Source organism: Myxine glutinosa, chromosome 5 (assembly GCF_964187855.1).
Source record: "Myxine glutinosa chromosome 5, kmMyxGlut1.1, whole genome shotgun sequence".
NCBI classification, from domain to species: Eukaryota; Metazoa; Chordata; class Myxini; order Myxiniformes; family Myxinidae; genus Myxine; species Myxine glutinosa.
In genome coordinates this window covers 27,378,610-27,401,772 of record NC_136265.1, presented here as the reverse complement: position 1 = coordinate 27,401,772, position 23,163 = coordinate 27,378,610, and the positions used below count along the sequence as shown (strand labels likewise).

Here is a 23,163-nt window from a genome sequence, read left to right as displayed (position 1 = left end):
CACCTTTAACATTACCGGCACTGCCCTCTCTTGGATTAAATCATACCTCTCTGACAGACGTCAGTTCATCTCCATCAATAACTGCAAATCCCCCACTGCTCCCCTCCCTCAAGGTGTCCCCCAAGGTTCAGTTCTTGGCCCCCTCCTCTTTATCCTTTACCTGTCCCCCCTCGGTCACTTAATCCGCCGTCATGGTCTCCAATTCCACTGCTTCGCCGATGACATCCAGCTTTTCATCTCCACCAAGTCCATCTCCACCGCCACCCACTCTATCCTGACAAACTGCATCACTGAAATAAAATCCTGGCTTCAAATCAACTTCCTCAAACTTAACTGTGATAAATCTGAAATAATCATCATTGGCCCAAAAACGCTCACCAAGTCCACCCATAACTTTGCCCTCAACATCGACGGTTTCCCAGTGTCCACCTCCCCTCACATCCGGAATCTTGGCATCATCTTTGACCAAACCCTCTCCTTCGACAAATACACTAAACAGATCACAAAGACAGCCTTCTTCCACCTGAAAAACATCGCCCGTCTCCGTCCATCCCTCTCCTCTGTGGCTGCAGAAACCCTCATCCACGCCTTCATCACTTCCCGTCTGGACTACTGCAATAGCCTCCTTTATGGTTCACCCTCAACAATCACCAATAAACTCCAATACATTCAGAACTCCGCTGCCCGTCTACTCACCCATTCCCGGACCCGTAACCACATCACCCCCGTCCTTTACAAGCTTCACTGGCTCCCCATCTCCCAGAGAATCCAGTACAAAATCCTCCTCTTGACCTACAAAGCCCTCCATAACCTGGCCCCATCCTACCTGGCTGACCTCCTCTCCAGACACACTCCCACCCGCAACCTCCGCTCTGCTGGTACCAACCTCCTGACCCCCCCCATCCGGACCAAATTTAGATCCTGGGGGGACAGGGCCTTCTCCATCGCTGCTCCCACCCTCTGGAACTCGCTACCTCACACCATCAGAGACTCCTCCTCACTCACCACATTCAAAACATCACTCAAGACCCACCTGTTCAACACTGCATTCAACATTTAACCCACAGCATCTAACCCCTGACTATCTCCTCTCCTTCTCCCTCCTTTGTGCTTTGAATATTTCCCTATTGATTCTTCTTTTTTTGCAATTGTCTTTATGTTTTGCTATGCGTTATGTTTTGCACTCTGTCAAAGCGTCTTTGGGCTTCCTGAAAAGCGCTATATAAAATAAATGCATGATGATGATGACTTATTTCGTTCGCATGGTGCGCATGCCTGCGGGCAGCATCATTTGATGGGGGGCGCCGCTGTGCCGGTGATGCAGTGCCCCCTGTAGGTTAGGCCAGGAGTTTGGGATTTGTTTCAGGGTGCCGGAAATAACTCGCCTACTCTTCGAGAAAGATGCCGTGGGATCTTTAACGTCCATCAGATCACTGAATTCAACCACCAATTATTTTTGAGGTCAACATAGGCCAAAAGGTCAACAACTTATTTTAGAGATTTCGCACGTTTCGTGCTTCGCACGACATATTTCTTTTTTTCTTTTTTTTTGTCCAGGCGACATCTCAGCCATGCTTTGAGACACGAAGCTGAAATTTGGACACGACAATGAACAAGTGCTTGGGGAAAAATGGTATTTTGAATTTTTTGATTAATCAATTAATTACTTAATTATTATCAATTTATTTATTATTTATTTAATTTCTTTCACCTGTGGCCTTTTGAGCTAGGAAGCTGATATTTGGACATGACAATGACCAAGTGATTTGGCTGTAAATGGTATTTTGAATTTTTGGATTAATCAATTAATTACTTAATTATTATCAATTTATTTATTATTTATTTATTTTCTTTCTCCTGTGGGCAATATCTCAGGCACCTTTTGAGCTAGGAAGCTGACATTTGGACACGACAATGACCAAGTGATTTGGCTGTAAATGGTATTTTGAATTTTTTGATTAATCAATTAATTACTTAATTATTATCAATTTATTTATTATTTATTTATTTTCTTTCTCCTTTGGGCAATATCTCAGGCACCTTTTGAGCTAGGAAGCTGAAATTTGGACACGACAATGACCAAGCGATTTGGCTGTAAATTGTATTTTTAGTTTTTGGATTAATCAATTAATTACTTAATTATTATCAATTTATTTATTATTTATTTATTTTCTTTCTCCTATGGGCGATATCTCAGGGACCTTTTGAGCTAGGAAGCTGACATTTGGACACGACAATGACCAAGCGATTTGGCTGTAAATTGTATTTTTAGTTTTTGGATTAATCAATTAATTACTTAATTATTATCAATTTATTTATTATTTATTTTCTTTCTCCTCTGGGCAATATCTCAGGCACCTTTTGAGCTAGGAAGCTGACATTTGGACACGACAATGACCAAGCGATTTGGCTGTAAATTGTATTTTTAGTTTTTGGATTAATCAATTAATTACTTAATTATTATCAATTTATTTATTATTTATTTATTTTCTTTCTTCTCTGGGTAATATCTCAGGCACCTTTTGAGCTAGGAAGCTCATATTTGGACACGACAATGACCAATCGATTTGGCTGTAAATTGTATGTTTAATTTTTTGATTAATCAATTAATTACTTAATTATTATCAATTTATTTATTATTTATTTATTTTCTTTCTCCTATGGGCGATATTTCAGGGACCTTTTGAGCTAGGAAGCTGATATTTGGACACGACAATGACCAAGTGATTTGGCTGTAAATAGTATTTTTAATTTTGGGATTAATCAATTAATTACTTAATTATTATCAATTTATTTATTTATTTATTTTCTTTCTCCGATGGGCAATATCTCAGGCACCTTTTGAGCTAGGAAGCTGATATTTGGACACGACAATGACCAAGTGATTTGGCTGTAAATTGTATTTTTAATTTTTGGATTAATCAATTAATTACTTAATTATTATGAATTTATTTATTTTCTTTCTCCGATGGGCAATATCTCAGGCACCTTTTGAGCTGGGAAGCTGATATTTGAACATGACAATGACCAAGTGATTTAGCTGTAAATTGTATTTTTTATTTTTGGATTAATCAATGAATCGATTAATTACTTGAATTTTAGATTATAACTTCATTAATTGATTTTTAAAAAGTTGCAGATTCACATGAGCCAGTGGTTTTAGGAATGCTATTAGCCAATTGATTAAGAAATTAATTAATGAACTATTATTATTGATTTATATTAATTATGCAATTAACCAATCAATTATTGTGCACCGCTACCTCCCAATTCCGTCTCCATGTGGCGGTGTACCTTGAATGTAGCTCTACTTGAGGTTTTCATCCTGAAACTCCACCGATTTGTGGGGTTCAAAGTGACCGTTGGACCTGCACGTCAGTGATAGTCGACTGGGCCAAGGTGATGAACCCTTGACAAATACATTTGGTGATTTGGAATCGGGTCATTGTCCCTGCCAAAGGTCCCTCCGAAAGATACCGTGAGATCTTTCACATGCACAAATTCAGCAGATGAGAGAGGCAGTTTAATGTCTCCTCCAAAGGACCTTTTGCTTTGATGATTAAGTGACCCTTGACCCCTGCATCAGATAGAAGATGGATGAAGCACCTCCTGCGCCCTCAGCGAATGATGCCATCCGCAGCCATATGCTGCAACACGAAAGAAGAAGAAGAATCCCGAGCATGTATCTCCCCTCCAATAACAACTGAAGCCAACAACTCTCTCTTACTAGCCAGTGGCCAGAGGTGCACTTCATGGCACTTCAGGTGTAAACTGATGCAGACGATGCTTCAACAGGGCCCGTAGGTGAGTTCACTTGGAATTATTGTTTGAGTTCATGTCTTTGTGTAATTTGTCTTCAGCCGTTAAAACTGTCTGTGGTGGCACAAACCAAACTGGCATTGTAACTACCCAGGTGCTACACGGGTGCACGAGAATGCAAAATATGATGCAATTGATGATTAACTCCAGGGTGGAAAAAGAGTCTGGAAAAATTAGTTGAAAGGGAAAGGATTGGCAAGAAGGGCCGTCTAGATATACTACCTTAAAAAAATGTTTTATCTTAGATCTACAGTGATGTAGTTCACGGTGTACATATATGTAGCATACTGGAGAAAGACATCAATCAGCACATGAACTACAGGGACACGAGTAGACAATGGACAAACTCGTGCGGTACCCTACAGTACGTGGGATTTGAACCAGAATTCCACTAGAATTTCCACCAAATGGGATGCTGGTCATCTCTTGAGGTTGTTGTTCAGACCTCTGCTAATTTGGGGGATCCCCCTTGGAGCCCCATTGATCCGAATTGGAAAAATAGGAAAACGGAAAATCTACGACAGTGATCCTGCAGGCCATCCATTAGAAGGGATGCAACGAGTTTCAGAGAAATCTGTTGGTAAGTAAGGGAGGAGTAGGTATCCAAAGTTTGGGGGTTAACACCCCACCCCCCCCCCCCCAGGAGCCCCCATGATCCAAAATATAAAAATTGAAGCCGAGTAATTGTGCGCGATACTCTTTCGTATTCATGTATCAAGTTTCAGAACAATCCGCGGGATGTCATTGGAGAGACTTTATGGCCTACGGGATGTCATTTTGTTGGCAGCTACTTCCTTTTGGCAATCCCATGCAGGGAATTGTGCGGATGTCACATATGAAAGACAAGACAGCGACACGTAATGGGTAATTTAGCGCAGTCTGTGGGATTCGGCCTCGATTATTCGCACCTTGTGGGGTCGCCTGGGAACATTTTTCGTGAAAGTCTTTCACGAACAAAGACTCTGCAGACTTCCGGTTTCGGGGATTTTTGCACGTGCTGACAAAAGCTGTAGCTTCTGTTTCCAACTCATTAAAGCTGAGTTTTCCGAATCCGATTCGTCGTGTTTTGATGTTATATCTTCGTCTTGGACTTGCTGTTGTATCCGGTCCAAAATTTCATGTTAGATTGTACGTTGTTTGTGCTACTTTATATCTTGAATTTGTTTCCTATTGTTCAAAGCCAAACGCTGCCGCTCACCGGATAAAAGGTTTGAAAATTCTTTATCTCTGTGTTCCTCTTGCTTCTTTCCTCCCAAATATCTTACTTTACCTCCTCAACATTATCCGATTTCCACTCCTCGCTTCAAAAACCAAAACAAGAAAAAAAAAATTTCCTTTTTTTTTCCCACTCCACATTGATCTCCTTTTACTTGAATTTCCTTCTGCCTACTTCCTGTTCCATATTATTTTACCCCGATTTTCTCCCGATCTCCAAACGGAATCTTCATTACATATAAACGCTTATTCCTTCTTCCTTTAAAATATTTTAAAATCATTTAAAAATGCTTTTTCACCCTTATATCTCTGTCAGGAATGCTACACGTGTTCCTCTTCTTCACAATGTTTTGTTCTTCTTCTTCACATTGTTTTGTTCTTCTTCTTCTTTACGTAGATTGTAATGTAAAACTTTATGTTAGCGAAGCGCTTGGTCCACCAACCGTTCCCCCGCATGTACAGCACCACGTTTCTCTGTGCTTTCAACAAAAAAATCTCATTTTCCATCCCATGATCTTTATCTCCATTTGTCCAATTTGGGAATTTATAATCAGTATCCCTCCTCTTCATGTCCCCCATGTCTACATCCTTTATCATCCCACCCTCTCAATGCTTCCCCTTACCTCAACCCACTCAAACCTTCCCCCACATTCCACCCACTCAAAACGTCCACCACATCCCACCCACTCAAAACTTCCCCCACATTCCACCTACTCAAACCTTCCCCCCACATTCCACCCACTCAAACCTTCCCCCACACCCACCACTCAAACCTTCCCCCACACTTACCACTCAAACCTTCCCCTGCACCCACCACTCAAACCTTCCCCCGCACTCACCACTCAAACCTTCGCCTGCACCCACCACACAAACCTTCCCCCGCACCCACCACTCAAACCTTCCCCCGCACCCACCCACTCAAACCTTCCCCCGCACCCACCACTCAAACCTTCCCCCGCCCCCACTACTCAAACCTTCCCCTGCACCCACCCACTCAAACCTTCGCCTGCACCCACCACTCAAACCTTCCCCTGCACCCACCACTCAAACCTTCCCCCACACCCACCCACTCAAACCTTCCCCCGCACCCACCATTCAAACCTTCCCCCGCCCCCACTACTCAAACCTTCCCCTGCACCCACCCACTCCAACCTTCGCCTGCACCCACCACTCAAACCTTCCCCCGCACCCACCCACTCAAACCTTCCCCCACACCCACCACTCAAACCTTCCCCCGCACCCACCACTCAAACCTTCCCCCGCACCCACCACTCAAACCGTCCCCTGCCCCCACCACTCAAACCTTCCCCCGACCCCACCACTCAAATCTTCCCCCGCACCCACCACTCAAACCTTCCCCCGCCCCCACCACTCAAACCTTCCCCCGCACCCACCACTCAAACCTTCCCCCGCCCACACTACTCAAACCTTCCCCTGCACCCACCATTCAAACCTTCCCCCACACCCACCACTCAAACCTTCCCCCACACTTACCACTCAAACCTTCCCCTACACCCACCACTCAAACCTTCCCCTGCACCCATCACTCAAACCTTCCCCCACACCCACCACTCAAACCTTCCCCTGCACCCACCACTCAAACCTTCCCCTGCACCCACCACTCAAACCTTCCCCTGCACCCACCATTCAAACCTTCCCCTGCACCCACCACTCAAACCTTCCTCTGCACCCACCACTCAAACCTTCCCCCGCACCCACCCACTCAAACCTTCCCCCACACCCACCACTCAAACCTTCCCCCGCCCCCACTACTCAAACCTTCCCCTGCACCCACCACTCAAACCTTCCCCTGCACCCACCACTCAAACCTTCCCCTGCACCCACCACTCAAACCTTCCTCTGCACCCACCACTCAAACCTTCCTCTGCACCCACCACTCAAACCTTCCTCTGCACCCACCACTCAAACCTTCCCCCGCACCCACCCACTCAAACCTTCCCCCACACCCACCACTCAAACCTTCCCCCGCCCCCACAACTCAAACCTTCCCCCACACTCACCACTCAAACCTTCCCCCACATTCCACCCACTCAAACTTTCCCCCACCCCCACCACTCAAACCTTCAGTTCCCCCACACCCACCACTCAAACCTTCCCCTACTTCCTACACACTCAAACCTTCCCCCACACTCCACCACTCAAACCTTCGCCCACACTCCACCACTCAAACCTTCGCCCACACTTCACCACTCAAACCTTCGCACACACTTCACGACTCAAACCTCCCCCACACTTTACCACTCAAATCTTTCCCGCACCCACCCCCACAAAGCCTCCCTCTCACCTTGCCACAAAACTTCCCTCCCCCCAACCCAATCCTGCACCCTCCCAAATCCTGGAGGATGATGATGATGATACTTCCTTCATGGAAGATGTTGAATAAACTTTGCTTATGTCTGGCAATAGTTTTGATTGGTATTACATACAGTCGTGGCCATAAATATTGGCACTCTTGCACTTTTTTCAAATAATGTGGCATTTCAAATGATGTGGATCTTTTCTATCCCCGATAATTTCACCCCAATTCCACTTTTTGAAATACCAACTTCTGTCCTGGAAGTCCTTGGTGTCCTTGTGTTTTATACTTCTCCCACCCCCCCCCCCATTCCCACGCCTCCTCCCCCCGAGCCCTCTCCCTCCCACACATTTCCCTGTTCTCAAATGTTGTGTGCTCTCAAGTGTTTGTGTGCTTCCCATTCTCTTGTCTTCCGCTCCCTCTTTTTATATATTTTGTTTGTCTGGTTGATTTGTTTGTGAAGTAAATGTCAGCTCTTTCACGAGCCTCGATTCAGTATACAAAAAAAAAAAAAAAAAAAAATCCTTCCCAGTCCCTCCTCCCCCATCCATAACTGTGTGGACCTCAAACATCCGAGGTCTCTGCTCCAACCAGACCAATCTCTCAATCCAGGCTACTGCTGATAAACCAGGACCGTATACTGCGTACACAGAAAGCAAGAAAATGACCAAATATCAAGACCTCAAGAATGAAAGTGAAAAGATCCTGGAAGCTGAAGAGCGCCGAAATTGTACCAGTGATAATTGGGGCAACGGGAATGAAAAAGAAGAACCTTACAGAGATCTTAAAAACCATCCCTGGGAATATTACGACAAATGAATTGCAGGTGGAGGCTGGACGGGGCTCAGTGACGATCCTGAAAAGAGTCCTTGGAACAAAACTCCGAGAACAACAAAACTTCACAACTTAGCCCATGAATCGGAATCCTTCACTGAAGTGGGGGTGGATACTCGATCCGTTCCACCTTCTAAACCCCAAATTATGGAGACAACAACCAACGACACACACAGATACACACACACACACACACACACACACACACACACACACACACACACACACACACACACACACACACACACACACACACACACACACACGGTTTTTGTATACAGTCAAGGCTCGTGGAAGAGCTAGAACATTGAGTGTATCGGACAGGATAGAACAAAAGGAACGGTTGTGGCGGACACAAGCAAGGGACACGAATTCAGCGCACCAACAGGTGGCGCGAACGTCCATGCGGGGAACTGGCATGCATGCCCCGCCTATCGACCGATCGGCCACGCCCGGGGACGAGGCGTGGCCTCGGCACATATATGCGGGCTCCAAGCTCGAGCCCGCCCAGTGCGCACCGCGGCGAACCACCGGGCGGTCTCCTGAAGGGCGGAGCGCTGTTGTGCCGTGGACCAAGGAGCCGTGGAGTCGGGGATAAATTCACCTGGTACCCGCAGTGGTTGCCCGAAGACCTGCTGGGCCTCAGGACGGCGCCCAAGGAGGACCTGCGCGCGTCCTTGGCGGAGCTGGTCTTCGGGCAACCACTGCGGGTACCGGGTGAATTTATCCCCGACTCCACGGCTCCTTGGTCCGTGGCACAACAGCGCTCCGCCCTTCAGGAGACCACCCGGAGGTTCGCCCCGGTGCCAACGGCACACCACGGTTGCCCGCCTTCCCACGTCGCCCCGGAGCTTCGCACGACAAAGTACGTGTTCGTCCGGCACGACGCCCACCGGGCACCGCTACGGCCCCCGTACGGCGGACCCTCCCGCGTGTTGGAGGCCGGGGACAAATTTTTCACGGTCGACATCGGCGGTGCCCCGGATCGCATTTCCGTGGACCGCCTCAAGCCGGCCCACCTCGATCCAGACCACCCCCCGCCAGCGGCTCTGCCTCCACGTCGAGGCCGCCCCCCGGCGGTCGGACCCCGGCACCCCCGCCAGCAGCTCTGCCTCCGCGTCGAGGCCGCCCCCGGTGGTCGGACCCCCGGCACCCCCCAGCCCCGCCGTCCCGCCACCCCCCAGACCGGCACCCATCGCCAGGGGGCGTTTCGGCCGGGTCATCCGGCTTCCCCGCGAACTCACCCTTCAGGTGCGCGGGAATTCTGGGGGGGGCGCGTGTGGCGGACACAAGCAAGGGACACGAATTCAGCGCACCAACAGGTGGCGCGAACGTCCAGGTGGGGAACTGGAATGCATGCCCCGCCTATCGACCGATCGGCCACGCCCGGGGACGAGGCGTGGCCTCGGCACATATATGCGGGCTCCAAGCTCGAGCCCGCCCAGTGCTGCAGTTCGAGCTTTCACAATAAAGACTCTTGGTTTTATCAAACGCGTTGTGGCCTACCTCTTTGGCAAGCAAGTTGTGTGCGCAGCACCACACTTCACGGTAGAGACAGGGGGGACACCAACAGAGGAGTCGAAGGACAAAACAGAGGGAGACAGACAAGCAAGGGATGCGCGTAAGAATGAATTGTAATAATAATAATTATAATTCATTTATTTTGTATAGCGCTTTTCAAGAAGCCCAAAGGCGCTTTGACAGAGTGGAAAACATAATGCATAACAATACATGAAAACAACAATTGCAAAAAGACAAGAATCAATAGGGAAATATTTAAAGGGAATAGGGAAATAGGGAAAAATTGTAGGGGAGGATACAGGGGGTGGACAGGATGGATACAGAAGCAAACTGTGAGGAAGGAGAAACTGGAAATTTGGGAGGAGGAGGATCTGGTGGGAAGGTGAGGGGACAGAGGGGAGGGGAGGAGGAGAGCCTGGTGAAGGGGGAGGGGAGGGAAAAGGAAAGGTGGAGGAAGAAGGGGGAGGAGTTAACGAAGGTGGAAAATATCATTGTTTTTAATTTTGCATAATCTGAGATGGTGGTGAACAACTGTCTTGGAGACCTAGAGGGAAGAATGAAATTATAGAGGATGTGGAACATGGTTCCACGGGTGGAGAAAAAAGAGAGGAACGGAGGAGTGGAGGTGAGCAGTGATCCTGGATTTTGGGAGTTTCACCAGAAGGGGGTTGATGGTGGACCATTTGCACTCTGCAGAAACCCGGGCGGGCACGAAGCATGAAAGGAGCAGACGGTGCAAGACCAGAGTGGAGGCGGTGGAAGACAGAGAGACCAACGACCATTCTGTGATGGGGAAGTGATAGGCCGATAGACTCGGCTTCATCGCAGGAGATTACAATAATCTTCAAGGCCTTGGTTTCTGTCAAGCCGAGCAAGATGAGAGGCAGGAGCACAAGCCCAGAGGAGGAATCTGGACTCCATTAAGCTGCGGATAAAAGTCTTGTTGGTGGATAGGAGACCTGCCATGCTGACATTGATGTTCTCCATTTAATCTCATAAACATAATGTGATGATCCCAAGTTTCCCAACATAAACATGATATTCCTCAACAAAGCCCACAATAAATGATCAAATTTGGTGAATGAAGGCAAATAGTGATTGTTTTGGTCAGCACACAATTAAATAATAAATTACCAACCATACATCTGCAATTCGACCTTAGATCAATTTTTTGCTGGTGGAGAACCAAATGGAACGACCGATGTGTTTAGCAATCATGGCTTCCTTGAGATACCTTACCGGTTGTCCTGGTTGTCCAGGTGGTCCCCGCTCTCCCTGCAGAAAGAAACAGACATGGCAAAATTAAGACTTCTCTGTATTTCAGAAAACTAGGGCATGCCCGTACTATATATATATCTAAAATTATATCCCCCCCCCCTCTATTTACATGAAATGGTTTGGTCCATTCGCAAAGCCAAAGCGAACGGCTTGCGAGTACGGTGACAATCCCCCCCCTCTATTTACATGAAATGGTTTGGTCCAAAGCGAACGGCTTGCGAGTACGGTGACAATCCCCCCCCTCTATTTACATGAAATGGTTTGGTCCAAAGCGAACGGCTTGCGAGTACGGTGACAATCCCCCCCTCTATTTACATGAAATGGTTTGGTCCAAAGCGAACGGCTTGCGGAGTTTGGTAAAGAAATCGCCATAGCTCGGTAACTACTTCTCCGATTAATTTAAAACCTTGAAAAGGCACATCCTCGGGTCCCCAGCAATATACCTGGCAAGTTTCAAGTATATCGGACCGGTAGTTGTCGAGAAACAGCGGTCGCATACAGACACACACACACACAGAGATTGCTGGAATTATAGATAGATGGCAGAAAATGCAGAAGAGCTATAGTAGGTGGAGAGGAAAGTTGAGTTGTTATGGAGATAGAAGGAGAGTCAGAGAAATTCCAGCTGGATGGGATGGAGAGAAAGAACAATATCAGTGAAGTAGCAGAGTACCAACCGGTCGAGTCTGAGTCTTGAGATCTCAAGTCTGGGTTAGAGTCTGTGGGATTAGTTGTTCAGCGTCCGAGTCTTAATCCTTGTATGAGGTCTCGAGCCTGGATTGTAGTTCAAGTTGTGACTTATTGAGCCTGAGTCCGACATCTCGAGCCTGGGTTGTAGTTCAAGTTGTGACTTCTTGAGCCTGAGTCTGAGTCTGAGGTCTTGAGCCGAGGTTGTAGTTCAAGTTGTGACTTCCTGAGCCTGAGTCTGAGGTCTCAAGCCTGGGTTGTAGTTCAAGTTGTGACTTCCTGAGCCTGAGCCTGAGGTCTCGAGCTGGGGTTGTAGTTCAAGTTGTGACTTCCTGAGCCTGAGTCTGAGGTCTTCAGCCTAGGTTGCAGTTCAAGTTGTGACTTATTGAGCCTGAGTCCGACATCTCGAGCCTGGGTTGTAGTTCAGGTTGTGACTTCTTGAGCCTGAGTCTGAGTCTGAGGTCTTGAGCCTAGGTTGTAGTTCAAGTTGTGACTTCCTGAGTCTGAGTCTGAGGTCTTGAGCCCAGGTTGTAGTTCAAGTTGTGACTTTCTGAGCCTGAGGTCTCAAGCCTGGGTTGTAGTTCAAGTTGTGACTTCCTGAGCCTGAGTCTGAGGTCTCGAGCCTGGGTTGCAGTTCAAGTTGTGAGTTATTCAGACTGAGTCTGAGTCTGAAATATCGAGCCTGGGTTGTAGTTCAAGTTGTGACTTCTTGAGCCTGAGTCTGACATCTCGACCCTGGGTTGCAGTTCAAGTTGTGACTTCTTGGGTCTGAGTCTGAGGTCTCGAGCCTGGGCTGTAGTTCAAGTTGACTTATTGAGCCTGAGTCTGAGTCTGAAATCTCGAGCCTGGGTTGTAGTTCAAGTTGTGACTTCTTGAGCCTGAGTCTGACATCTCGTGCCTGGGTTGCAGTTCAAGTTGTGACTTCTTGAGCCTGAGTCTGAGGTCTCGAGCCTGGGTTGTAGTTCAAGTTGTGACCTCTTGAGCCTGTGTCTGAGTCTGAGGTCTCGAGCCTGGGTTGTAGTTCAAGTTGTGACTTCTTGAGCCTGAGTCTGACATCTCGAGCCTGGGTTGCAGTTCAAGTTCTGACTTCTTGAGCCTGAGTCTGAGGTCTCGAGCCTGGGTTGCAGTTCAAGTTGTGACTTCTTGGGTCTGAGTCTGAGGTCTCGAGCCTGGGTTGTAGTTCAAGTTGTGACCTCTTGAGCCTGTGTCTGAGTCTGAGGTCTCGAGCCTGGGTTGTAGTTCAAGTTGTGACTTCTTGAGCCTGAGCCTGAAATCTCGAGCCTGGGTTGTAGTTCAAGTTGTAACTTCTTGAGCCTGAGTGACATCTCGAGCCTGGGTTGCAGTTCAAGTTGTGTCTTATTGAGCCTGAGTCTGAATCTGAAATCTCGAGCCTGGGTTGTAGTTCAAGTTGTGAATTCTTGGTTCTGAGTCTGAGGTCTTGAGCCTGGGTTGTAGTTCAAGTTGTGACTTCTTGAGCCTGAGTCTGAGTCTGAGATCTCGAGCCTGGGTTGTAGTTCAAGTTGTGACTTATTGAGCCTGAGTCTGAGTCTGAGATCTCGAGCCTGGGTTTCAGTTCAAGTTGTGACTTCTTGGGTCTGAGTCTGAGGTCTCGAGCCTGGGTTGTAGTTCAAGTTGTGACTTCTTGAGCCGGAGTCTGAGTCTGAGTCTGAGATCTCGAGCCTGGGTTGTAGTTCAAGTTGTGACTTCTTGAGCCTGAGTCTGAGATCTCGAGCCTGGGTTGTCATTCAAGTTGTGACTTCTTGGGTCTGAGTCTGAGGTCTCGAGCCTGGGTTGTAGTTCAAGTTGTGACTTCATGAGCCTGAGCCTGAGTCTGAGTCTGAGATCTCGAGCCTGGGTTGCAGTTCAAGTTGTGACTTATTGAGCCTTAGTCTGAGTCTGAGGTCTCGAGCCTGGGTTTCTGTTCAAGTTGTGACTTCCTGAGCCTGAGTCTGAGGTCTCGAGCCTGGGTTGTAGTTCACGTTGTGACTTCTTGAACCTGAGTTTGAAGTTTATGTTAGAATTTAGTCTCTCGTTGGGTTAATGTTATAGAGACAGGATTCTAGACTCTTTCGGTCTTGGGCGGACTGGCAGGATGGCCTCGAGGTATGCACACTCGCCTCTCAGCCATCTTGCCTGGGTTAGAATCCTGACCCAGCTACAAACTGCCATCCTGGTGTCTCGCAGGCTGGGCGAGGCTTCAATGCATGTGCCGTCCCTCGATTGGATGTTAAACTGGGTGTCTTGTCTGCCAGCATTTTTTTTGGATGTTATAAAGATCCGACAGCAGGCGACTTATCTCCGGCATCCTGAACAAATTCCAAATTCCTGCCCTAACCGATAGAGGTTGGTGTATGCCTTTCACTTGAAAGACATGTTATCTTACTATAATTCACCAAATGTCTGTCTGTCCGTCTGTTCCCAGGTACCGCAAAAACGGCAGAACCGATCGCAACAAATTTTTGGGTGGGTAATCCTGGGACCCCCTGGAGTAAAATAGGCTATATTGTTTTTCCAATTTTTCCCAAATTTTCCAATTTCCAATTTTTCCAAACCACCTGGAGTAAAATTGGCTACAATTGTTTTTCCAATTTTTCACAAATTTTCTAATTTTTCCAATTTCCAATTTTTCCAATTTTTCCGAACTCCCTGGAGTAAAATAGGCTACAATTGTTTTTCCAATTTTTCCCAAATTTTCTAATTTTTCCAATTTCCAATTTTTCCAATTTTCCAATTTTTCCGAACCCCCTGGAGTAAAATAAGCTCTATTGTTTTTCCAATTTTCCAATTTCCAGTTTTTCCAAACACGATGGAATAATATTTACCGATATGAACAGTGATGCGGCTTTTATTGAAATTCTACAAATACTGTTTAGATTTTGATGATTTGCATCTGATATGATTCAACGAATGTTTATATAAATCGTTTAAAATAAAAAAAAGCCTTCAATTTCTGATATTTTGCTTTTTCATTTGGGCCTCCCAATTGAAGCCCCGCCCTATGGGCGGGTACCGTTGCTTGTTTAAATAATGTGGATTTATGGAACATTTTGCAGATGGAGGGTTAAATAAAACCATTCTCAAACAAGATAAGTGATACTTTATGATTTCGACTTGTTAGAGATGGACTCTAATATGGAGATTATAGTCAGGTTCACTATGTTTTTTCGTTCCAAATTTTTTGGATATTAGCAAAACTATACATTTTTGGAATATTCAGAGCATGAGGAATCCAAAAATTAATGTTTACATTTGCGTAGACACCTTTGCGAAAATGACACTCAGGACAGTGATGAAGATGATTGTGTAAAAGCATATTCCTGAACGGTGTAGACCTCGTAGATCCTGTGTATAAGACTTATAGTTCAATGTGATACCAACAAGGCTGCTTTCTTGCTTTATAAACCCATACCTATAACTTCAAAGGACTTGCAATATCATGTATTATGTAATACAGTTATATCACAAATATAAAGACAATGGTTTTCAATTACCTTTGTTTGTTGCTTTTCTATAATCCTGAGCACTATTTTGAGGCCTTTATTGGATTCCTTGACCCAGAAAACATAGGATTAGCATATTTAATTAAGTTTCTAGGTTGACCAGAAGCCGAGATCGCGCAAAATATGTATTTTATGGCGGCCATTTTGAAAATCCAAAATCTGTGTCTGTGCAAATGCCAACATTGATTTTCGCATTCCTCATGCTCTGATGATTCCAAAAATGTACAGGTTTGCTAATCTCCCAAAATTTTGAACGAAATTATATTTGTTAACATCGTGAACCTGACTAATAGCTCAGATGGAACAGGGTCTGATTGATATTGCTGTTGTTGTTACACTAATCCATCCTGGATCCAAAGCTCATGGTGACTGAGAGGGTTCCAGCAGAAAAGGAATGATGGATGTGCCGTGAAAGCTCCCGACACACAGCTCAAACCCATCACGAGTACAAAACACGTGTAAGAGACTTGAGGTCTCTTACATCCATCATTGTAAGGTGGTTTGAGGTTGGAGACAATTAACATTTGAACAGAAAAAGTATGAACAGTGGAAACGACATTCATTTGTTCAACTTACATCAACTCCGTCTGTTCCAGGGACTCCAGGAGGGCCGGGCAGAGCCTGGAAACAGGAGTTCAGAGAGATGTCCGAGGTATGGAAAAGAGCCGTCGACATATTACATATGCAAATATGTACAAACTTTGGATGGACTATTTGTCCAAACCTACTCTATTCTTCCTCTTCACCTTCACCCTCCTCCTTGCTGGCCTCCCTTTCCTTTTCTTTAACCTCATCCACACCCTACTTCCATTTCTCTCCTATCTTCCATTTCTTCTTGCATTTCACAATTGTTTTATCCAATGGGAGCCCAACCCGCATTCTCACCCACTCCCTCCATCCATCTATTACGTAGTACTAGGAGTACATGGGGGAAGAGAAAATTTAGTAAAATAAAATATATCTTGCCATTGCTTGTTCATGGAGCTTTTTGGTGGACCATGCTGTCCTTCCAAATAGGACCTTTGTGCAATCCTCATTTCCTTCCTCAATTTCCTTCCTCCTCCCACTTCCTTAACCCTTCCTTCACTAAGACAGTCTATACTAAAGAGCAAGGATCAGCTATCTCAATGGGCAGATGGAGAACAACAACCCTTAAAAATTTACTATTATTTGATTAAAATTAGATTCCATCCAAAACAGAGTTGAGGCCTCAACATCTCCATCTCAGCGACCAGGCAGCTTTTCAATTTCATGGTAAAAATTTCAAGGTTCCTGGTGATTGGGTAAATAGGTAAATAGAACAATAATGTCACTGTCGACATGAAGTCATCGAGATGCCGCAACACGGAGCACGGATTTATCCAACTGCCCATGACACGACGAAGGCAACTTCAAAAAGAGCTTACCTGTGCTCTGGAGAGCAGGAGAAGCAGAAAGAAAAGACCATACATCATGGTGGAAGCCTCCACGGAACTAGAGCAATTTTACTCTAATAAGTAAATATTAGAGATTGATTGAAAGATTTGAGTCTTTGTTAATCCTTGTTCTGAAGAGGCAGTATGCGGTTGACTTAGGCATACGAATTCCTTCTCTCTGGTCTCTCCCTGGGATGAGGGGAGAGGGCGAGGGGGAGACGAAGAGGTGTGAGGTTTGGTGACGGGCAAAGCAAGAGAGACGTGGCATTGAGAAGGTGTGATGCGGGGAGGGGCAGGAGGCAAATACAGATCGGGTAGTGGGGAAGAGAAGCCGAGGAGACCTGGATCGGTTCAAAAACACCAATTTTTCGAGATACATATTCCGCACGCGTTCCGAAGATCTCAATATTGAATTTTTACCAAATTTGATATGACTTGTGTCGACAGAAAAGGTTTGCCAGAAAATTTTCAGTTTTGGAGGGTGCTTGCTTCTATAAAGATGTGTCGGAGGGGTTCGGGATTGTCAAAGCACTGATATGGAGGGATTGAGGAGGAGCAGTGTGGGAAACAAGATGGTGGAGGACCACGCAACGACCAACCGGCCTGTGGCGGTAGAGAAAAAAAACTCCTCTCAAAAAAACATAGATGACCCCAAGAGCTTTAGATTCTATTGCGACAGCATCAGACCACAAAACCATAAATCATGGCACTGTGAATGGATGCTTTATGTACTCTTTAGAGCTGAGGATGGTGAAGGAAGGACGTCGCAATGTGAAGAATACCAAGGTGAGGTCTTGGCCAGCTTGGAGATGCGTGGTAGGCCCAAGACAAGTTTCCCAATATCATTAGGAGAAAGAGTTCCAAAGACTTATCCCTCTTCCAAAGGTTGACCATCTCGAAGTTGGTGGAAGGAGGGGAAGGTGGGGAGTTTGCCAAGTGGTCCTTATGTAAAGATAAAGTAAGAGTGCGACACATTCCAGCATTGAATGCCACCTTCCAGGTGACTGGCGTTGTTGTCTTCTACAGATCGACAGGCAGGGATGCTGCCGCAACTCGTCTGTCCCTGGAGTGAGAAAATATCCAGCACAACGTGGAGCAATCTGCAAAATGACATGGAGGGTTTTCCAGAGAGGTCATTGATGCTGATGAAAAAAATCCCAAGAGATCCAGGAGGTTGTCTTAAGTGAAGCCACCTACAATATTATTGAGGGTTGTGCAGGGACTTTTCTCCTTCTAGTGACCAAACTGTGCTCACCTGTGTAAGTCGGGATCAGCTTCCACGTCAGGTAAAACCTCTCGTGTATCCAAGCTAGTATTCCTTCAGGATCATTGTGATCAATGACTGTCTGGAAAATCCTCTCCATCTCTTTGCTGATGACTCCACTCTCTGCCGCTCCATACCTCATCGCTCAGATCGGCAGTCTGCAGCCTCCTCACTCTCTGCAGACCTGGACAAAATCACAGACTGGTCAAACAAGTGGAACATGTCTTTCAATCCTGACAAATCTCACACTCTTACGATGTCTCTCAGAAAAGATCGACTGGACAACCCTCCCATCTACTTTCTCAACAATCCTCTCCAAGAAGTTCTGTCACTCAAGCTTTTGGGTCTATCTGATCTTTCCTGAGAAAACCACATTTCCAAGCTGGCCTCCAAAGCGAGTCGCCCACTGGGCACCCTCCATCGTGCGAAGACCTTCTTTGGCACACCTGAGCTCCTCACTACATACAAGGCTTTCATCCACAGCTCAATGGAATACTGCTTTCCTTTCTGGGCTGGTGCACCTGCTTCACACCTAGCTCGGCTTCACGCTGTTGAAAGCAAAGCTTTCAGAATCATTGGAATCTCCTGCGATCTAACTCCAAGGGCCTTTCACTCACTCACCGCAGGCAGGTAGGTGGTCTTTCTGTCTTCTACCGACTTCTCTCCGGCCTTGCTCCCCCAGCTCTGTCTGTGTTCTGCCCCCAAATACTCCTGCAGGTCGCACAAGATATGCCAGCAACCCTCTTCCTGTGAATCTACCAAAATCAAGACTCTCTGCTCACCTTAACTCTTTCATTCCTCTTTTCTTCCACCTCTGCAACAAACTCCCACACTCTCTTCAATCCCACTTCTCTTCAATCCCAGGTCTTTAAAACAGCTGTTCACCACCATCTCTTATCTTCCCCCATCCAAAACCTTGATCTTTTCTACCCCTGTTAAAACACCCCAAATCCGCCTCTTTAAATCCCCAACTTCTTTCCTGAAATTCCGAAGAGTGAAGTTCCTGGTAGTGTTCATTTGCTTCATACCGTGTATCCCTCCCTCCTCCCCAACCCTTCCCCCTCCACAGATCTACCGACGTCCTTATTCACTGCTGTTGTGCTTGTGTGCTCCCTCTCCCTCTTGTCTCCCGCTCCCTTCATTGCATGTTTTCATGTTCAATGTGTTAGCTCTTACACGAGCCTCGATTCTTTGTACAATATATATATATATATACTGTATATATAATTAAAATGACTCGGGCATCTTGTGTCCACAAAAGCACATGGTAATGCGGATTCCACGAGCTTGGTACTCTTGTTTTTACCAACTCCACCGAAAGTCGACAGAGGTTATGTTTCCACCCCTGTTTTTCCGTCTGTCTGTCTGTGAGTAGGATATCTCAAAAAGTTATGGACGGATTCGGACTAAACTTGGTGGACACGTTGGATTTGTGACAAGGATAAATTGTTTAGGTGTTGGTGAAGATTCGGATCTGTATCTGGATGCTATCATTTTTAGGTGATTCTTCACCATTGAGATCCCTGGTGTTGAGATCCCAAATCCCTGGTGTTGGGCTAGCGGCTAGGGTGCCGGCTTAGGATCCTAGGATCCTGGGTTCGAATCCCGGTCGATCGCTGAATTAACGCCAGGGGGGTTGACTCAGCCTGTCATCCTTCCGAGGTCGGCTAGGCCTCTAAAGGTGTTTTTTTAAATTTCTTCACCATTGAGAAATAGGACCAAAAACAATATCGAGCACGATTTCTCAAAAAGTTATGGACAAATTCGGACGAAACTTGGTGGACATGTTTGGTGCATGACAAGGAAAAATTGGTTCGATTTCGGCGAGGATACAGATCCAGATCAGGATACAGAATTATTTATTTTAAAATTGATTCTTCAGAATTGAGAGATAGAGCCCAAAACAATAAATGTCACAATATTTCATAAGGATGTGGGCAGGTTATGACAAAACCTGGTGGATGAGTTGGGTTCGTGATAAGAACAGGCCGATTCGATTTTGGTTCAGGGCCGAATCCAGATTTGGCCTATAATTGGGATAGAAACCATAAACTGTTCAGCCTGGCGGAGGTATGCGCTCTACCAAATTCCGTTCTAGTTTGAGATAGAATTACAAACAGATTCTCTTATACTCGTATACAGTGGTTGCTCGCAAGGCGAAACAAATGATATGCCACTCGAGACAATACGATGATACTGTTTGAACTAGACCGGCATTCCACCTGGTTGGCACGATCACTCAATGGTGAAAAATCACTTTAAAAATTCTACTAGCTGGATCCGGATCTTCACCAAAATTGAATAGGTTCTTTCTTGTCACACACACAACCTGTCCAACAAGTTTCGTCCAAATCCGTCCATAACTTTTTGAGATATCCTGCTATGTATCGTTTTTGGCCCGATCTCCCAATGGTGAAGAATCACTTAAAAAATAAATAATTATCATTTCCGAATCCATATTCAGATCTTCACCAAAATCGAATCGTCCTTGTCAGACACCCAAACGGTCCACCAAGTTTCGTCCAAGTTCGTCCACAACGTTTTGAGATATCCTGCTATGTATCGTTTTTGGCCCGATCTCCCAATGGTGAAGAATCACTTAAAAAATTAAATAATTCTCCTTTCCGAATCCATATTCAGATCTTCACCAAAATCGAAACGAATCGTCCTTGTCAGACACCCAACCTGTCCACCAAGTTTCATCCAAATCCGTCCACCACTTTTTGAGAGATCCTGCTATGTATCGTTTTTGGCCCGATCTCCCAATGGTGAAGAATCACTTAAAAAATTAAATATTTCTCCTTTCCGAATCCATATTCAGATCTTCACCAAAATTGAAACGAATCGTCCTTGTCAGACACCCAACCTGTCCACCAAGTTCCATCCAAATCCGTCCACCACTTTTTGAGAGATCCTGCTATGTATCGTTTTTGGCCACATCTCCCAATGGTGAAGAATCACTTTAAAAATTCCAGTAGCCGAATCCAGATCTTCACCAAAATCGAATCTTTTCGACCTTGTCACATACGCTACATCTCTGCCAAATTTCGTCCGAATCCATCCACAACTTTTTTGAGATCTTTTATTCACAGACAAACGGACAGACAAACGGAGAGACAAACAGATAGGGGTGAAAACATAATCTCCATCAACCTTTGGTGGCGGAGGTAAAAAGTGATTGTGATGGGCGATAGCAGCAGAACAAGCCGGAGTGAACTATGGCTGAGAGTGTGGTTTCACTTGGTACGTCCGAGTAGGGATAAAGAGGTCCATACCAACACGGATCCACTCAGTAACATTCTTTTCAGCTTCAGATGGGTCGTCACAAAGGATTTAGATCCAGCGAACATTGGCAAGAAAGGAACGCAAGGCATCCCAATCAGCCTTGCTATATTGGAAGACAGTTCGACGGACAGGATGAAGAACAGTTGATGGTGAAGAATAAGAAACCTGAATTTCGATGTTGACATGATCAGAATTTCCTAGAGGGGGTAGAGTTTTCGCAGTACCATCCCCAGGAAATGAACACAAAAACAGATCGAGAAGATACCTGGTATCAGTAATGTCGCGCGAATCCCCCCGGTTAATACCAGGGACCGCGGATGGACCAAACGGATTTAATTGAGGCGACGACCAAACACGGATTCGGCTATAAAACGCGGGAGGAAGAAGGGAAGTGGAAGCTGCGGCAAAAGCGCTTACCTTCAGTGAACCGACGGCAGCGTTGATCCTGCAGGGAATTAATGAACTCGAACACCGGATCAGAATGTACAAAAATAGAGATTTATTACGGACCCGATAACAAGGAACGTGACAGCAATCGAATAATGGGCCTAAATTGGGATCCCACACACCTCACTTCAGAAACGAGACACAGGAATGAATTAATAAAAGAACACGTTCGTCGTGGGATGGTGAATGTGGTGCGTCTTAACTGTCCATCTGTAGTCGTGTCGTATCCACCACGGCTCCAAACTCCAGTGCGGAGAAACCCTCCGTCCGCCTCGCGCGCTTCGCTAGGCCCGAGCCAACGCCCTCGCTCCAATCCCCTCGCCGTTCGCACATGAGGTCCCGCCCGTTCACAGCACCGAGCCTCGCTCCCGCACCATGCAGATGGCGAGCCAACGACCACCAGCGCAGAGACCAAAAAGAAGCGCAAGAGCTTCAAGCACAGAGAGATATCGTGCAGCGCCAAGAGACCAAAGAGGGACGTGCTAGAGACAGAGCTAGAGACAGAGCTGGGGCTGCTGAAAATGTCTTGCAGCGCCCTTTTATAACCTGCGCGGTGACGTCAGCCTTGGCGCGCCACCAACCAGTGCCTTCCACCGAACCTTCCAGCGCCTTCCCTCCAATCACACGTTCCCTGTGGCATGGTCACGCGATGTTGATAGGCCTAGGTGGTGGTGTAGCTGACGGCGGCCACCCGGCAGTGCCCCGATCTGGCTTCTTACAAAGTCGTTGTAAGGGAAGGGGATTTAATTACTGTGTGCGCTAAAGGGCCTATCTAAGTGTTTACAGGTGTGCGATACCATAAGGGACAAAGGTTTGACGACAGAGCGGACGACGAACAAAGGAATCTTTACCCATAATCCCTGCACAATTTAGCACGCCCCTGTTCCCTCGTAGCGGGGACATCAATACAGCTTATCCCGACAAACCAGACTAACATAGAACTTATTACAGGTAGATTCCCTATCGCGACAGTCGAATACCTACCTATACAGATCTACATGGCTCTAGATATTCCTCTATCCCACCGAAATAACAGTAACTTGATCGGGAATTCGAGACGGAGGTGAGATGATCTGAGTGAGGTCACGTGACATGGAAAACTTAAATGCACTAACTCCAGGAGCATCTGTGCTGTGAGAGTGAACTAAGCATTCTTTGTGATGAACATTAAAGTCTCCCAAGACCACAATATCAGCAAGTTGGGTGTCGAGACAGCTCCAAATCAATACAATCAGCGATGATGGAGAGCGATACAAAACATATAGGTAGCCAGTGGAAGGTAGCCATATAGGTAGCCGTATAGGTAGCAAAAGTGCTAGGTTGAAGCACATACACTCTTGTGTCGTATTTTCAAGGTAGACCCTCAGGAGGACAGTGAAAAACATACAAACACAAACCATGTGCAGGTGGAAAATGAAGCCTATGGAGGATGTAGCCAGGCACTGTAAAATATTCATATAACACGTCAGCGTGGAGAAGAGTTCCACAAAGATCAAGCAGATCCAGAGAATTCCGTTTCAAGAAGGATTAGATGGAAGAGAAATTGCCATGAACTCCTCTAATATTAGTATAGCAGCTACG

At 46.2% G+C, this 23,163-nt stretch overlaps 1 protein-coding gene across 1 annotated transcript in view; it reads right to left on the bottom strand.

Annotated features, from left to right (window-relative positions):
* Positions 1-23,163, bottom strand: part of LOC137428690 (uncharacterized) — a 220,452-nt gene that overhangs the window by 155,724 nt on the left and 41,565 nt on the right. The window contains exons 2-3 of the mRNA XM_068118595.2: positions 15,748-15,792; positions 10,946-10,981 (exon numbers count right to left, since the gene is read on the bottom strand). Coding sequence (XP_067974696.2) covers positions 10,946-10,981; positions 15,748-15,792 — 81 coding nt within the window. The remainder of the gene's footprint in view (positions 1-10,945; positions 10,982-15,747; positions 15,793-23,163) is intronic.